This window comes from Uranotaenia lowii, chromosome 3 (assembly GCF_029784155.1).
Source record: "Uranotaenia lowii strain MFRU-FL chromosome 3, ASM2978415v1, whole genome shotgun sequence".
NCBI classification, from domain to species: domain Eukaryota; kingdom Metazoa; phylum Arthropoda; class Insecta; order Diptera; family Culicidae; genus Uranotaenia; species Uranotaenia lowii.
Genome location: NC_073693.1, coordinates 306,541,541 through 306,557,752, shown reverse-complemented (window position 1 = coordinate 306,557,752; position 16,212 = coordinate 306,541,541). Strand labels below are relative to the sequence as shown.

Here is a 16,212-nt window from a genome sequence, read left to right as displayed (position 1 = left end):
TGTATCGCTCATAGTGAACAGTCGCGTTTCGAGATTTCGTCCAATATATCCGGGTGTTTCGTTCCGTTCGGGCGTTTTAATACGGTGTTTTGTACCGCGCTATACGTTTTTCTGCCAAAGGCAGACCCCAGCTCGCCAAAGTGGTGCTATTATAGTGTTGGTCGACAAAAAAAAAAAGGTTTTTTTCTGGCTAGCTGACTGCCCTCAACTGGTCACCACGAGGGCCGCCGCCATTGTTTTGACTCATCATCATCATCAATCTGGTCGTTCTTGCTCGAGCCGAGACTTGACGTGGCAGCCATCTTCGAAGAAGGACCACGTGGTTGGGATCACCACTGAAGGAGCCAATCAAAACAAAAATCAAGTTTGTTATACTTTTCTTACTTTTCTCTATTTCTAATTCTATTTTTTCTCTATTATATATTTCGATCAAATTGAGCTTCGCTTTTATTTTCATGAAATATGAGCGAAGGCGGGGGGGTCGGACCCGCCAGAGGTGGATGGTGAGCAAATCATCTATGAGGATGAGGAGCATCTGGAGGATTCAGCTGTAGCTGGTTCTTCGAATGCTCATCCTTCTCCGCCAGTTGATATTGCTACTCCATCTGCAGCTGCGGGAAAACACAACCCGACTCCGAGTTTATCCTGATAATTCATCCTCTTCTGGGCCGGGGGTGGTTTTCATCCGGCCCAAAACTAACGGAAAAACCATTAAATTTAGTGCAGATCACGAAAGATCTGGCTAGGTGGCCCTCCGTTACCAGTGTTTCCAAAGTACGTCCGAACAAATTGCGCGTTGTTGTGGCCGACCGGAAGGCCGCAAACGGAATTCTTGCCAGTAATTTTTTTAATTTAGAGTATCAGCTCTATATTCCATCTCGAGACGTAGAGATCGAGGGTGTGATCACCGAATCGAGTTTGGAGGCTGAATACGTTAAGTCTCACGGCGTAGGTAAGTTCAAGAGCCTTGATTCGACTTCGGTCGGAATCTTGGATTGTCGCCAACTCATGACTGCCTCCGTCGTTGATGGCGTTACCAAGTATTCGCCTTCAGCCTCGATTCGTGGTTACATTTGCAGGAACAGCCCTCCCTCATTACGTCTTGATTGACGGAATTTTAAGGCTTCCAGTACGCCTTTATGTGCCTCGCCCAATGCAATGCAAGAATTGCATCAAGTTGGGGCATACTGCTTCGCATTGCTGCAACAAGAAGCGATGCTTGCATTGTGGGGAGAATCATGGGGAAGGAGCATGCTCAGCAGTTGAGCAAAAATGCGTCTATTGCGGGGGCTCACCCCATGATATCTCCTCCTGCGAGGCATTTCAGGCAAGCTGGGATAAACAGAGGCGCTCTTTAAAAGAACGCTCCAAGCGTTCTTATGCCGCCATATTAAAGAGCGCCTCTCCACCGGTCCAACCTCAGACCAGTAACATTTTTTCTGTGCTGTCAGTTGACAAATGAAGACACAGATACGGCTGATGAAGTTCAGCCAGTCTTCGTTGCAGGAGGCTCTCGGAAGCGAACCAAAGGCGCCTTCTCCGAAAATACCAGCTAAAATAGCTACGGTTGTCTCTTCAAATAGAAACGAGAAAAAGTCGACTGCTGCTGAAAAGGAAAAACAAGTTCCTCCAGGTTTCCGCGGAAATGTACCACTGCAGAATAAACCAACAGCTGCGGGAGCTTCGCAAACCCAAACCCCAAACGTGATGCCAGAATCAACGACTCAGTCTGGGCTCTTTAAGTTGACTGACATTTTGAACGGATTTTTTTCGTGTTTTAATGTATCAGAACCCGTGAAAGACATTGTATTTGCAATGCTTCCTGTATTAAAGACATTTTTAAAGCAATTGATGCAAACTTGGCCCCTCCTTTCAGTGTTTGTATCTCTCGATGGCTAATTTACGCCGAGAGGTCGGAGATATCACTGTACTACAGTGGAATTGTCGTAGTCTTATTCCAAAATTGGATTCATTGAATTATTTACTTCATAAAACAAACTGTGATATCTTTGCATTGTCCGAAACTTGGCTATCTTCTCAATCTAACATCTCATTCCACAATTTTAATATTATCCGTCTGGATCGTGACGATTCTTATGGAGGGGTGCTTTTGGGGATCAATAAGTGCCACTCTTTTTATAGAATTCACCTTCCTTTATCAGGCGGAATTGAAGCTGTTTGCATGTCATACAACAATAAGAGGTAAGGACTTATGTGTTGTCAGTTTGTACTGGCCTCAGAGAGTTGCAGTGGATCGAAATCACCTAGAGGACCTGTGCTCAGTGCTCCCTGAGCCAAGGTTGATCCTGGGTGACTTCAATTCACATGGAACTGTCTGGGGAGAACAAATTGACGATAGTCGTTCTACTCTTATCTATGACATTTGCGACAGTTTCAATTTAACAGTATTGAACACGGGTGAAAAAACACGGGTACCTAAACCTCCTGCAAGACAAAGTGCAATTGACCTCTCACTCTGCTCAAATTCACTATCATTTGATTGCCAGTGGAAGGTAGTCCATGATCCGAATGGTAGTGATCACTTACCTATCGAAATTACTATCACCAATGGGGTCAGCTCTTCGAACACAATAAATATGACATATGACCTTACAAGACACATCGACTGGAAAAAGTACTCGGACACAATTAAAACCGCCATCGACTCTATGCACGTTTTACCTCCTTTGGAGGAGTACCACTTTCTTTCTTGTCTGATACACGATAGTGCAGTTGACGCTCAAACAAAACCCATCCCAGAATCATCTATTCATCGAAGGCCTCCTAATCCATGGTGGGACCCTCAGTGTTCTAAGCTTTATAAGGACAAATCAACAGCATTTAAAGAATTTCGAAAACATGGAACTCTTGTCCATTTTGAAGCTTACGTTTCCCTTGAAATCAGTTTAAAAAGTTAACCAAGGGGAAGAAAAAGGCGTATTGGAGGAATTTTGTTAGTGGGTTATCGCGTGAAACATCCTTAAGTACTTTGTGGAAAGTGGCACGAAGGCATGCGTAATCGATCATCTACAAATGAAAGTGAGGAATATTCACATAGGTGGATATTTAAATTCGCACGGAAAGTCTGTCCAGATTCTACACCTGTGCAAAAAATAATCCGGAATGTGCCTCCTGATAGGTCTGATAGTGGTCTAGACTCAAGCTTTTCGATGGTCGAATTCTCACTTGCCCTCCTCTCTTGCAACAATTCAGCTCCGGGAATTGATGAAATCAAATTTAACTTGTTGAAAAACCTTCCGGATGCTGCAAAATTTCGCTTGTTAAATTTATTTAACCAATTCTTGGAGCATAACATTGTTCCCCAAGATTGGAGACAAGTGAGAGTCATTGCTATCCAAAAGCCCGGAAAACCAGCGTCTGATCCCAACTCTTACCGTCCAATAGCGATGTTGTCTTGTATACGCAAATTGATGGAGAAAATGATATTGTTTCGTTTGGACAAATGGGGTAGAAACAAATGGTCTCCTTTCAGATACTCAATTTGGGTTTCGAAGGGGCAAAGGGACAAACGATTGCCTTGCTTTGCTGTCTTCAGAGATACAAATGGCGTACGCAAAACGTGAGCAAATGGCTTCAGTGTTTCTAGACATAAAGGGAGCTTTTGATGCAGTCTCAATAGAGGTTTTGTCAGACAAGTTGCACTCCCGGGGTCTGCCTCCTCTATTGAACAACATCTTATACAGCTTACTTTGTGAGAAACATTTGAACTTTGCTCACGGAGATTTTGCAGTTAGAAGAACATCTTACATGGGCCTCCCACAGGGTTCATGTTTGAGTCCACTTTTGTACAACTTTTATGTGAGTGACATCGACAGCTGTCTCTCTGAAGGCTGCACTCTAAGACAACTTGCAGATGACGGAGTAGTGTCTGTCACAGGATCTACTGAGTCTCATCTGCACAGGCCTTTACAAGATACTTTAGACAGATTGTCTTCCTGGGCTTTGGGGCTTGGGATTGAGTTTTCCCCTCAGAAAACGGAAATGGTTGTTTTCTCTAAGAAACGTAGACCTGCTCAACCTAAGCTTCAACTCCTAGGCAGAACGATCACTCAATCGAGGAGTTTCAAGTATCTTGGGGTTTGGTTTGATTCCAAGTGTACCTGGAGAGCCCACATTGAGTATCTGAAAGGAAAATGCCAACAAAGAATCAATTTTCTCCGATCAATTACTGGCACCTGGTGGGGGAGCCCATCCAGAAGATCTTATCAAATTGTATCGAACAACTATTCTATCCGTTATGGAATATGGTAGCTTCTGTTTCCAGTCAGCTGCCAAAACTCACCTCATCAAACTAGAGCGTATCCAATACCGTTGTCTCCGTATCGCTTTGGGCTGTATGCCCTCAACACACAACATGAGTCTTGAAGTTTTGGCAGGAATACTCCCTTTGAAAGATCGATTCAATTTACTATCACTTCGGTTCCTCATCAGGTGTGAGGTCATGAACCCATTGGTGATTGTAAATTTCGAAAGGTTACTTGAGCAAAATGTTCAAACCAGATTTATGTCTATATACCATATCCTCATGTCAATGCAGGTAAACCCTTCTTCGTATTCTCCAACTCGTGTTTGTAGCCCAGACTACGATCATTCTTCTGTCCAGTTTGATTTGTCTATGCAGCAGGAAATTCGTGGAATCCCGGATCCGCATCGTCCTCTTCTGATTCCAAGAATTTTCGAAGCTAAATATAGACACGTCGATGCTGATAAAATGTACTTTACCGATGGATCACTTATAGAGGAAACAACAGGATTTGGAGTGTTCAACGAAATATCCAGCGCATCTCACAGTCTCCAGTCACCATGCTCTGTATATGTTGCAGAGTTAGCAGCTATTCACTGGGCTTTGAATAGTATCGCCACACGACCTATTGAACACTACTATATTATAACTGATAGTCTCAGCTCTGTTGAAGCAATCCGCTCTATAAAACCAGGAAAACTCACGCCGTACTTCCTCGAAATGATACGAGATATATTGACCACTTTATCAAGACGTTGCTTTTCTATCACCTTTATCTGGGTCCCCTCACATTGCTCAATAGCAGGCAATGAGAGGGCAGATTCCCTTGCAAAAGTGGGTGCGATGGAAGGCAACATTTACCAGCGTGAAATCGTATTCAACGAATTTTACTTCTTGGCTCGAAGAAACTCTCTTGTCAACTGGCAGCGTAGATGGGACGAGGATGAGTTGGGTCGGTGGTTCCACTCGATTATCCCAAAGGTAAGCCTTAAACCCTGGTTTAATAGATTGAACCTGACTCGGGATTTTATTCGTATATTTTCCCGTCTCATGTCCAATCATTATTCCATGAATGCGGTACTCTATCGTTTAAATATTGCTGGCAGCAATTTATGCGGATGTGGTCTAGGTTACCATGACATCGAGCATATTGTTTGGTCGTGTGAGGACCACCTATTCGCCAGAGCGAACTTTATAGATTCCCTTCGGGCCCGAGGAAAACCACCCGACGTTCCAGTGAGGGATGTATTAGGTATGATGGACTTGGACTATATGTTCGAGATATACCTTTTCCTAAAAGCTATCGATCTTCGACTATAATTCTCTTTATTTTCATATTTCCCTTTCTATCTTTCTTTTTCTTCAAAAAAAAAAAAAAAAAAAGTGAACTAGATCTAAGTACACAATTGTAATCAAACAAAACGAGTTTGGCTCCTTAAAGCCTAAAGGTATGAGCCGTTTCAAATAAATAATTTACAAAAAAAAAAAAAAAAAAATGAGGATATGGTATATAGACATAAATCTGGTTTGAACATTTTGCTCAAGTAACCTTTCGAAATTTACAATCACCAATGGGTTCATGACCTCACACCTGATGAGGAACCGAAGTGATAGTAAATTGAATCGATCTTTCAAAGGGAGTATTCCTGCCAAAACTTCAAGACTCATGTTGTGTGTTGAGGGCATACAGCCCAAAGCGATACGGAGACAACGGTATTGGATACGCTCTAGTTTGATGAGGTGAGTTTTGGCAGCTGACTGGAAACAGAAGCTACCATATTCCATAACGGATAGAATAGTTGTTCGATACAATTTGATAAGATCTTCTGGATGGGCGCCCCACCAGGTGCCAGTAATTGATCGGAGAAAATTGATTCTTTGTTGGCATTTTCCTTTCAGATACTCAATGTGGGCTCTCCAGGTACACTTGGAATCAAACCAAACCCCAAGATACTTGAAACTCCTCGATTGAGTGATCGTTCTGCCTAGGAGTTGAAGCTTAGGTTGAGCAGGTCTACGTTTCTTAGAGAAAACAACCATTTCCGTTTTCTGAGGGGAAAACTCAATCCCAAGCCCCAAAGTCCAGGAAGACAATCTGTCTAAAGTATCTTGTAAAGGCCTGTGCAGATGAGACTCAGTAGATCCTGTGACAGACACTACTCCGTCATCTGCAAGTTGTCTTAGAGTGCAGCCTTCAGAGAGACAGCTGTCGATGTCACTCACATAAAAGTTGTACAAAAGTGGACTCAAACATGAACCCTGTGGGAGGCCCATGTAAGATGTTCTTCTAACTGCAAAATCTCCGTGAGCAAAGTTCAAATGTTTCTCACAAAGTAAGCTGTATAAGATGTTGTTCAATAGAGGAGGCAGACCCCGGGAGTGCAACTTGTCTGACAAAACCTCTATTGAGACTGCACCAAAGGTTCCTTTATGTCTAGAAACACTGAAGCCATTTGCTCACGTTTTGCGTACGCCATTTGTATCTCTGAAGACAGCAAAGCAAGGCAATCGTTTGTCCCTTTGCCCCTTCGAAACCCAAATTGAGTATCTGAAAGGAGACCATTTGTTTCTACCCATTTGTCCAAACGAAACAATATCATTTTCTCCATCAATTTGCGTATACAAGACAACATCGCTATTGGACGGTAAGAGTTGGGATCAGACGCTGGTTTTCCGGGCTTTTGGATAGCAATGACTCTCACTTGTCTCCAATCTTGGGGAACAATGTTATGCTCCAAGAATTGGTTAAATAAATTTAACAAGCGAAATTTTGCAGCATCCGGAAGGTTTTTCAACAAGTTAAATTTGATTTCATCAATTCCCGGAGCTGAATTGTTGCAAGAGAGGAGGGCAAGTGAGAATTCGACCATCGAAAAGCTTGAGTCTAGACCACTATCAGACCTATCAGGAGGCACGTTCCGGATTATTTTTTGCACAGGTGTAGAATCTGGACAGACTTTCCGTGCGAATTTAAATATCCACCTATGTGAATATTCCTCACTTTCATTTGTAGATGATCGATTACGCATGCTTCGTGCCACTTTCCACAAAGTACTTAAGGATGTTTCACGCGATAACCCACTAACAAAATTCCTCCAATACGCCTTTTTCTTCCCCTTGGTTAATTTTTTAAACTGATTTTCAAGAGAAACGTAAGCTTCAAAATGGACAAGAGTTCCATGTTTTCGAAATTCTTTAAATGCTGTTGATTTGTCCTTATAAAGCTTAGAACACTGAGGGTCCCACCATGGATTAGGAGGCCTTCGATGAATAGATGATTCTGGGATGGGTTTTGTTTGAGCGTCAACTGCACTATCGTGTATCAGACAAGAAAGAAAGTGGTACTCCTCCAAAGGAGGTAAAACGTGCATAGAGTCGATGGCGGTTTTAATTGTGTCCGAGTACTTTTTCCAGTCGATGTGTCTTGTAAGGTCATATGTCATATTTATTGTGTTCGAAGAGCTGACCCCATTGGTGATAGTAATTTCGATAGGTAAGTGATCACTACCATTCGGATCATGGACTACCTTCCACTGGCAATCAAATGATAGTGAATTTGAGCAGAGTGAGAGGTCAATTGCACTTTGTCTTGCAGGAGGTTTAGGTACCCGTGTTTTTTCACCCGTGTTCAATACTGTTAAATTGAAACTGTCGCAAATGTCATAGATAAGAGTAGAACGACTATCGTCAATTTGTTCTCCCCAGACAGTTCCATGTGAATTGAAGTCACCCAGGATCAACCTTGGCTCAGGGAGCACTGAGCACAGGTCCTCTAGGTGATTTCGATCCACTGCAACTCTCTGAGGCCAGTACAAACTGACAACACATAAGTCCTTACCTCTTATTGTTGTATGACATGCAACAGCTTCAATTCCGCCTGATAAAGGAAGGTGAATTCTATAAAAAGAGTGGCACTTATTGATCCCCAAAAGCACCCCTCCATAAGAATCGTCACGATCCAGACGGATAATATTAAAATTGTGGAATGAGATGTTAGATTGAGAAGATAGCCAAGTTTCGGACAATGCAAAGATATCACAGTTTGTTTTATGAAGTAAATAATTCAATGAATCCAATTTTGGAATAAGACTACGACAATTCCACTGTAGTACAGTGATATCTCCGACCTCTCGGCGTAAATTAGCCATCGAGAGATACAAACACTGAAAGGAGGGGCCAAGTTTGCATCAATTGCTTTAAAAATGTCTTTAATACAGGAAGCATTGCAAATACAATGTCTTTCACGGGTTCTGATACATTAAAACACGAAAAAAATCCGTTCAAAATGTCAGTCAACTTAAAGAGCCCAGACTGAGTCGTTGATTCTGGCATCACGTTTGGGGTTTGGGTTTACGAAGCTCCCGCAGCTGTTGGTTTATTCTGCAGTGGTGCATTTCCGCGGAAACCTGGAGGAACTTGTTTTTCCTTTTCAGCAGCAGTCGACTTTTTCTCGTTTCTATTGGAAGAGACAACCGTAGCTATTTTAGCTGGTATTTTCGGAGAAGGCGCCTTTGTTCGCTTCCGAGAGCCTCCTGCAACGAAGACTGGCTGAACTTCATCAGCCGTATCTGTGTCTTCATTGTCAACTGACAGCACAGAAAAAATGTTACTGGTCTGAGGTTGGACCGGTGGAGAGGCGCTCTTTAATATGGCGGCATAAGAACGCTTGGAGCGTTCTTTTAAAGAGCGCCTCTGTTTATCCCAGCTTGCCTGAAATGCCTCGCAGGAGGAGATATCATGGGGTGAGCCCCCGCAATAGACGCATTTTTGCTCAACTGCTGAGCATGCTCCTTCCCCATGATTCTCCCCACAATGCAAGCATCGCTTCTTGTTGCAGCAATGCGAAGCAGTATGCCCCAACTTGATGCAATTCTTGCATTGCATTGGGCGAGGCACATAAAGGCGTACTGGAAGCCTTAAAATTCCGTCAATCAAGACGTAATGAGGGAGGGCTGTTCCTGCAAATGTAACCCGAATCGAGGCTGAAGGCGAATACTTGGTAACGCCATCAACGACGGAGGCAGTCATGAGTTGGCGACAATCCAAGATTCCGACCGAAGTCGAATCAAGGCTCTTGAACTTACCTACGCCGTGAGACTTAACGTATTCAGCCTCCAAACTCGATTCGGTGATCACACCCTCGATCTCTACGTCTCGAGATGGAATATAGAGCTGATACTCTAAATTAAAAAAATTACTGGCAAGAATTCCGTTTGCGGCCTTCCGGTCGGCCACAACAACGCGCAATTTGTTCGGACGTACTTTGGAAACACTGGTAACGGAGGGCCACCTAGCCAGATCTTTCGTGATCTGCACTAAATTTAATGGTTTTCCGTTAGTTTTGGGCCGGATGAAAACCACCCCCGGCCCAGAAGAGGATGAATTATCAGGATAAACTCGGAGTCGGGTTGTTTTTCCCGCAGCTGCAGATGGAGTAGCAATATCAACTGGCGGAGAAGGATGAGCATTCGAAGAACCAGCTACAGCTGAATCCTCCAGATGCTCCTCATCCTCATAGATGATTTGCTCACCATCCACCTCTGGCGGGTCCGACCCCCCGCCTTCGCTCATATTTCATGAAAATAAAAGCGAAGCTCAATTTGATCGAAATATATAATAGAGAAAAAATAGAATTAGAAATAGAGAAAAGTAAGAAAAGTATAACAAACTTGATTTTTGTTTTGATTGGCTCCTTCAGTGGTGATCCCAACCACGTGGTCCTTCTTCGAAGATGGCTGCCACGTCAAGTCTCGGCTCGAGCAAGAACGACCAGATTGATGATGATGATGAGTCAAACAATGGCGGCGGCCCTCGTGGTGACCAGTTGAGGGCAGTCAGCTAGCCAGAAAAAAACCTTTTTTTTTTTGTCGACCAACACTATAATAGCACCACTTTGGCGAGCTGGGGTCTGCCTTTGGCAGAAAAACGTATAGCGCGGTACAAAACACCGTATTAAACGCCCGAACGGAACGAAACACCCGGATATATTGGACGAAATCTCGAAACGCGACTGTTCACTATGAGCGATACGAGACGAATGATGTCATCGGCCTACAGTTCAAAGGAAAATGAACGTGAATAAATTCTATTTTGTCAATTCAGATTCAGAATTCAGATTCAGAATTCAGATTCAGAATTCAGATTCAGAATTCAGATTCAGAATTCAGATTCAGAATTCAGATTCAGAATTCAGATTCAGAATTCAGATTCAGAATTCAGATTCAGAATTCAGAATCAGAATTCAGATTCAGAATTCAGATTCAGAATTCAGATTCAGAATTCAGATTCAGAATTCAGATTCAGAATTCAAATTCAGAATTCAGATTCAGAATTCAGATTCAGAATTCAGATTCAGAATTCAGATTCAGAATTCAGATTCAGAATTCAGATTCAGAATTCAGATTCAGAATTCAGATTCAGAATTCAGATTCAGAATTCAGATTCAGAATTCAGATTCAGAATTCAGATTCAGAATTCAGATTCAGAATTCAGATTCAGAATTCAGATTCAGAATTCAGATTCAGAATTCAGATTCAGAATTCAGATTCAGAATTCAGATTCAGAATTCAGATTCAGAATTCAGATTCAGAATTCAGATTCAGAATTCAGATTCAGAATTCAGATTCAGAATTCAGATTCAGAATTCAGATTCAGAATTCAGATTCAGAATTCAGATTCAGAATTCAAATTCAGAATTCAGATTCAGAATTCAGATTCAGAATTCAGATTCAGAATTCAGATTCAGAATTCAGATTCAGAATTCAGATTCAGAATTCAGATTCAGAATTCAGATTCAGAATTCAGATTCAGAATTCAGATTCAGAATTCAGATTCAGAATTCAGATTCAGAATTCAGATTCAGAATTCAGATTCAGAATTCAGATTCAGAATTCAGATTCAGAATTCAGATTCAGAATTCAGATTCAGAATTCAGATTCAGAATTCAGATTCAGAATTCAGATTCAGAATTCAGATTCAGAATTCAGATTCAGAATTCAGATTCAGAATTCAGTTTCAGATATCACATTAAGAATTCGAATTCAAAATTCATGTTAAGAAATAATGTGCTGAATTTAAATTCGGAATTCAGATTCAGTTAAAGAATTCAAGTTTTAATTTTAAAGATTTGAAGTTTTATTTCACTATAACGAATTTTCTCAAATTTTCTTCACAAATAGAAATCGTTTATTTATGTCATTCTTCACTTTATTTACCCTCCATAGCAAGATTTCAGATACAGACACAGATTCTATGCGAAAAGTTAGTTTCTACAAGTTAGTTAATACTTTCATGCAGTCTACACTTAGTTTCTGGTTTCCGGGAAAAGATTCTTCGTATAGAAATTTAGATTTTTCTGACAAAAATAGAGCACACCTATCGGATAGGTGAGTGCAATTTCTTTTGTCTAACTTTACGTTCTATGTGCAGCCTTGAGCTATTTCAATATTTTAGGCTTCTGTTTCCCGCGGTTTACATTTTCAAACACAAACAGTATACAGATATACATAAATTTTGTAAAAGGCTACCGGGAACGACACCAGAAAAGGTCAGTCAACATCCATGTAGAGTATAAGGCAAAGAAAGATAATTAAAAGAAAATTTATGAAAATATAACTTGCGCATTTGGCACGGTGCAACAGTCAGGTAAAAGTAAATGCAGAAGTGTTGGTAAGATTTGCAGAACGGTGGGTAGAAACTGTATATACACACACGTCTTCGCTTTCGGGTTTCGTTTATGTGAGAACGAGAGAGAAAAAAACGATGATGAATTCCGCACGAGCGAAGAAGAGAAAAATGTAGCTTAACGAAGTCGGAAAGGCTCCATCATCCAGTCAGTTTAGAAACGAATTTTGACACAGAAGGTTGTACAGCTAAACACGGAAAACGTCCAGTCACGACAATCCATAAGCTTCGAACTAAGCTCAACACTGTGACGTGGTTTTTAACCCATTAAATAATTCATTGAGGCCAAATTTAGATAAAAACAACACATTTTTAGACGATTAAAGTCATTATTCCAGTGCAGATAGCAATACTTTTTCTTATCCGATTCTCAATCTTTTTATTTATTTTTTGTTAAAGTACAAGTTAAATGTGCTACATCAAATCTTGTATTCGTTTCTACTTTCTTATTTAGTCTTTAGGCATCTTGGCACGTAGCGATTCAGTTTTTTTTTATTATCATTAAGTTTAAACTTTGTGATTTTTGTTTAATTTTTGGCATTTTGTGATTTTGAGTCTATTGGATTCTACTTAGCTGAGTTGAGTGAGACACTAGAATCTCAACACTTTTCTACAGTTATTCAAATACTTGGCTGAAGTTTGATTGTTGTCTCTAAGGTATTTATTTTCGTTTCGTTTGGCAACTTCATTTCTTCTATCATAGCACATATTATTAGCTTAGATCGCATAATATACACTTGGCCAATAGTATGATAAGTACTCAATCGATAACTTAAACAATTATACACATACACAGAAATAAAAAAAAATCAGCCTGGAGGCCTCACATTCTAACACAAAACTGATTTTGAAAAAAGTTTTAATATTACCTTATTTTGATTAAAAAATTATAATTCTTTGTCTAAAACAATATGAAAATTTTTTAAAATTGAAATTAAAAGGAAAACTAGCAAGTTAATCAGAACTTTCTTGAGCCCTATATTTTTGAAACATTTTTACTTTTAGTAGTTGAAGACAAAAATGTGACAATTAAATTGTTTTTTCTATATTCTAGATTGAAAATTTTAACTTGAACAACTACACAAAAGGTATAATTGAATTAATCTTTTGCCGACACAATTTTTCTTACACCGAAGACTGCACATGGACCAAACACAAAATGTCCACAGCATATTTTTTTCATAATATTTCCTGTTAACTTGCTGGTTTCTGAACGACGTATTCAACCTCAATCTTTGAGTTAAGACATTTTAGCTCTTCCTAACTTCACCGCAGCTCACAATTACCAATCACCGTCAAATATCTTTAAAATGCCTCGAGCCCGGAACGAGATCATTTTAAAAGTATTTTCTTTTGACCAGGTATTAGTAATCGTGGGCACAGAAACGTCACAAGCTAAGCTTGGCACTTTTCCGTTGGCCTTCCAGCTTCAGCTCCAACATCGTGTAGGGGACGACCGAAATGACCAGCAGGATGGCCAGAATGATAATTTTGGGAGCCTCACAGAGCAACCCGTGGAAGGCAAACGTGATGCCGAGCCCTAGGAAGCGGAGGGCCTGCAGCGGGGACATCAGTTCGGCCACCTTGGCGCTGTGCGATAGGGTAACCAGAGCTGTCGTAAGGGTTTCCCAGACGGCGTTGCAGACACCCCAGGCCGCTGGGATCACGTAGAGGACCGCACTGTCGTCCCGGGAGGGTTTCCAACGGAGCAGCACCAGCAGCAGACAGGTGTGGAAGATGCAACCGGCCACTGAAAGGAAGAAAGTTCAAATGAATATTTGGAGTGTCTGGACCTTAATAGGGAAATATTTTTACAATAAACTTCATATCAACTAAAGAGCTTTGTTATAATTTTGAACAGGACTTCTGATACTGCACATGAACTGGCATTTGATTTCAAAAGTGTTCCAGTTTTAAATATATTTATTTTAAATATTGATCAACCAGAGAAATAATAGTCATTTTCCGTTTTTCTCGGCGTTTCAGGAAAAATGTAGGATTTAATTTAAAGTTACCGATAGTTCGGACAAAAGTTCCAGCTTTTGACCTGGTGTTCAGTAAAATTTACCGATAGATCGGTGAAAAATATTTCAACAATTATCATAACTGGAAAAAAGTTCAATAATTTAATGAAAACATAGCCCTACCTACCTAAGGGTCCAGCGCCGATTGACCGGCGCATAGGGCTGAGATAAAAGATCTCCACTGCTGGCGATCCGGAGCCAGCGTCTTCACTTGCTGCCAGCCGAGGTTCTCGTCAACTGTGCGGATTTCAGCGGCTAGACTTCGCTGCCACGAGCTTTTGGGCCTGCCTTTTCTTCGATGCCCATCTGGATTCCAGTCAAGCGCCTCTCTGCAAATCTCGTTTTCATCTCTTCGCAGCGTGTGCCCAATCCATCTCCACTTACGTTCCCGAATCTCGATTTCTAGCGCCTTTTGATGACACCGGCGATGAAGTTCAACGTTTGAGATCCAGTTGCCAGGCCACCAAGCGCGGATGATGTTCCGCAGGCAGCGATTCACAAAAACTTGCAGTTTTCGCGTCGTCACCGCATATGTGCACCAAGTTTCACACCCGTACAGCAATACGGATTTGACGTTTGAGTTGAAGATTCGGATCTTAGTTCGTAGAGAGATCTGGCGTGACCGCCAGATGTTTCGGAGACTCGCAAACGCAAATCGGGCTTTTCTGATCCGGGTCTCGATGTCCTTCTTGGTCCCACCATCAGGCGTAATCTGGCTACCAAGATACTGGAAGCACTCCACTGTCTCAACCTGTTGTCCAGCTACCACGAAATTGGAACGATTTTCTGTATTGATTTCCATCGACTTGGTCTTTCCGACACTGATTTTGAGACCTGCTGCCTTGGAGCTTTCGGTGAGGTCGTCGAGTTTGCTCTGCATGTCTTGTTGTGTTTGGGCGAGCAAAACAATATCGTCTGCCAGGTCAAGGTCGTTCAGTTGCTCCATGGTTGAAGGATTCCACGGCAATTCTCGGTTTGGTCTACAGTCAATCGATCCAGTCAAGATCTCATCCATTACGATGAGAAAAAGCAGCGGTGACAAAATACATCCTTGTCTCACTCCAGTTATTTCTTCTCTCAGTTTCTGTAACAATAAATGATTTCAGGAGCAGTAGGTTGTTAGCCTAAAGTCCCTATCCCGCAATGGGGCTGCCATCTTGGACTTAGCTGGCGGGAGCCGCATTTCATAAATTCAGCCGCTTGCTGCAAGACAGACGCTGTTTGAGCCGCCCCTGACCTGGAGAACAGACGCTCGGTTGTTGTTGCACGCCGCCCCTGACCTGGGGAACAGACGCGTGCGGCCACCTTCTCAGTCTGCATGCGACCAAAGCATCCACCGGGGTTGGGTACCCGATCTCCGCTTAGGTTACTCGCACCCCAGCCGGCACCGCGGGGAGGTAGAGATAGGAGTTGTGAATAAGAGGTGATATGACCACTATGGGGTCTCGTGTTGCACATTATCCACCGTTTACCAGCCAATGAAAAATGAAAACATAGTATCTAATGAAATTCAGTTGTAAAGCATACAGTGCATAATCTGCGACAACATAGGGGAGGTACATAATAGTCAAATAGTCTATTGCCTAATTTGATGAAACTTGAAAAAGTAGATAAAAACGTTTAAAAATGCATTTTGAAATTTTTTGCCGAAAGCTGAAAACCAGTCATTGTAGGGGCATAATGAGAACCCCCCTCTGGGGCAGTATAAGCACTATTAATCGGGGCACGATGAGCGTTTTCTGCCGGGGAATCTAGCAGCGAATTCGACTCGATGAAGTCAACTGAATAATACAGCTACAGCTTAACTTGTTTTATCTGACGATTTGACCTATTGGTAAGGTGTCGGAGAGGTAATCAGTAGACTCGAGTTTGATTCCTTGTCAAGGTTTTTTTTTCATTTATCATTAATGATCGATGCATTTTGCACTAAACGGTGAGGCGTAGATTCATCAAACAAAGCAATAACAAATCTGTTTGTAGAATTCAAAGATACATTATACATTATGTTTCTGGTGTTTTGTTTGACGGATGATGCTACTGGCCGTATAATGTAACAATAAAAAAAATCAATCATGAATGGTATGTGAAAAAAAATCCTCTCGAACAGGAATCGAACTCAAGTCTACTGATTACCTCTCCGACACCGATGGACCAATAGGCCAAACCGACAGATGAAACAAGTCAAGCTGTAGCTCTATTATTCAGTTGACTTCATCGAGTCAAATTCGCTGCTAGATTATA

At 41.6% G+C, this 16,212-nt stretch overlaps 1 protein-coding gene across 2 annotated transcripts in view; it reads right to left on the bottom strand.

The window, feature by feature from the left end:
- LOC129754142 (uncharacterized) overlaps positions 1-16,212 on the bottom strand; it is an 85,567-nt gene that overhangs the window by 27,573 nt on the left and 41,782 nt on the right. The window contains exon 6 of one of the 2 annotated variants that reach the window (XM_055750023.1): positions 11,463-13,697. The exons of the other annotated variant lie outside the window; for it this stretch is intronic. Coding sequence (XP_055605998.1) covers positions 13,336-13,697 — 362 coding nt within the window. The 3' untranslated portion in view covers positions 11,463-13,335. Of the gene's footprint in view, positions 1-11,462; positions 13,698-16,212 lie in introns of those variants that run through there. 2 annotated transcript variants of the gene reach the window in all.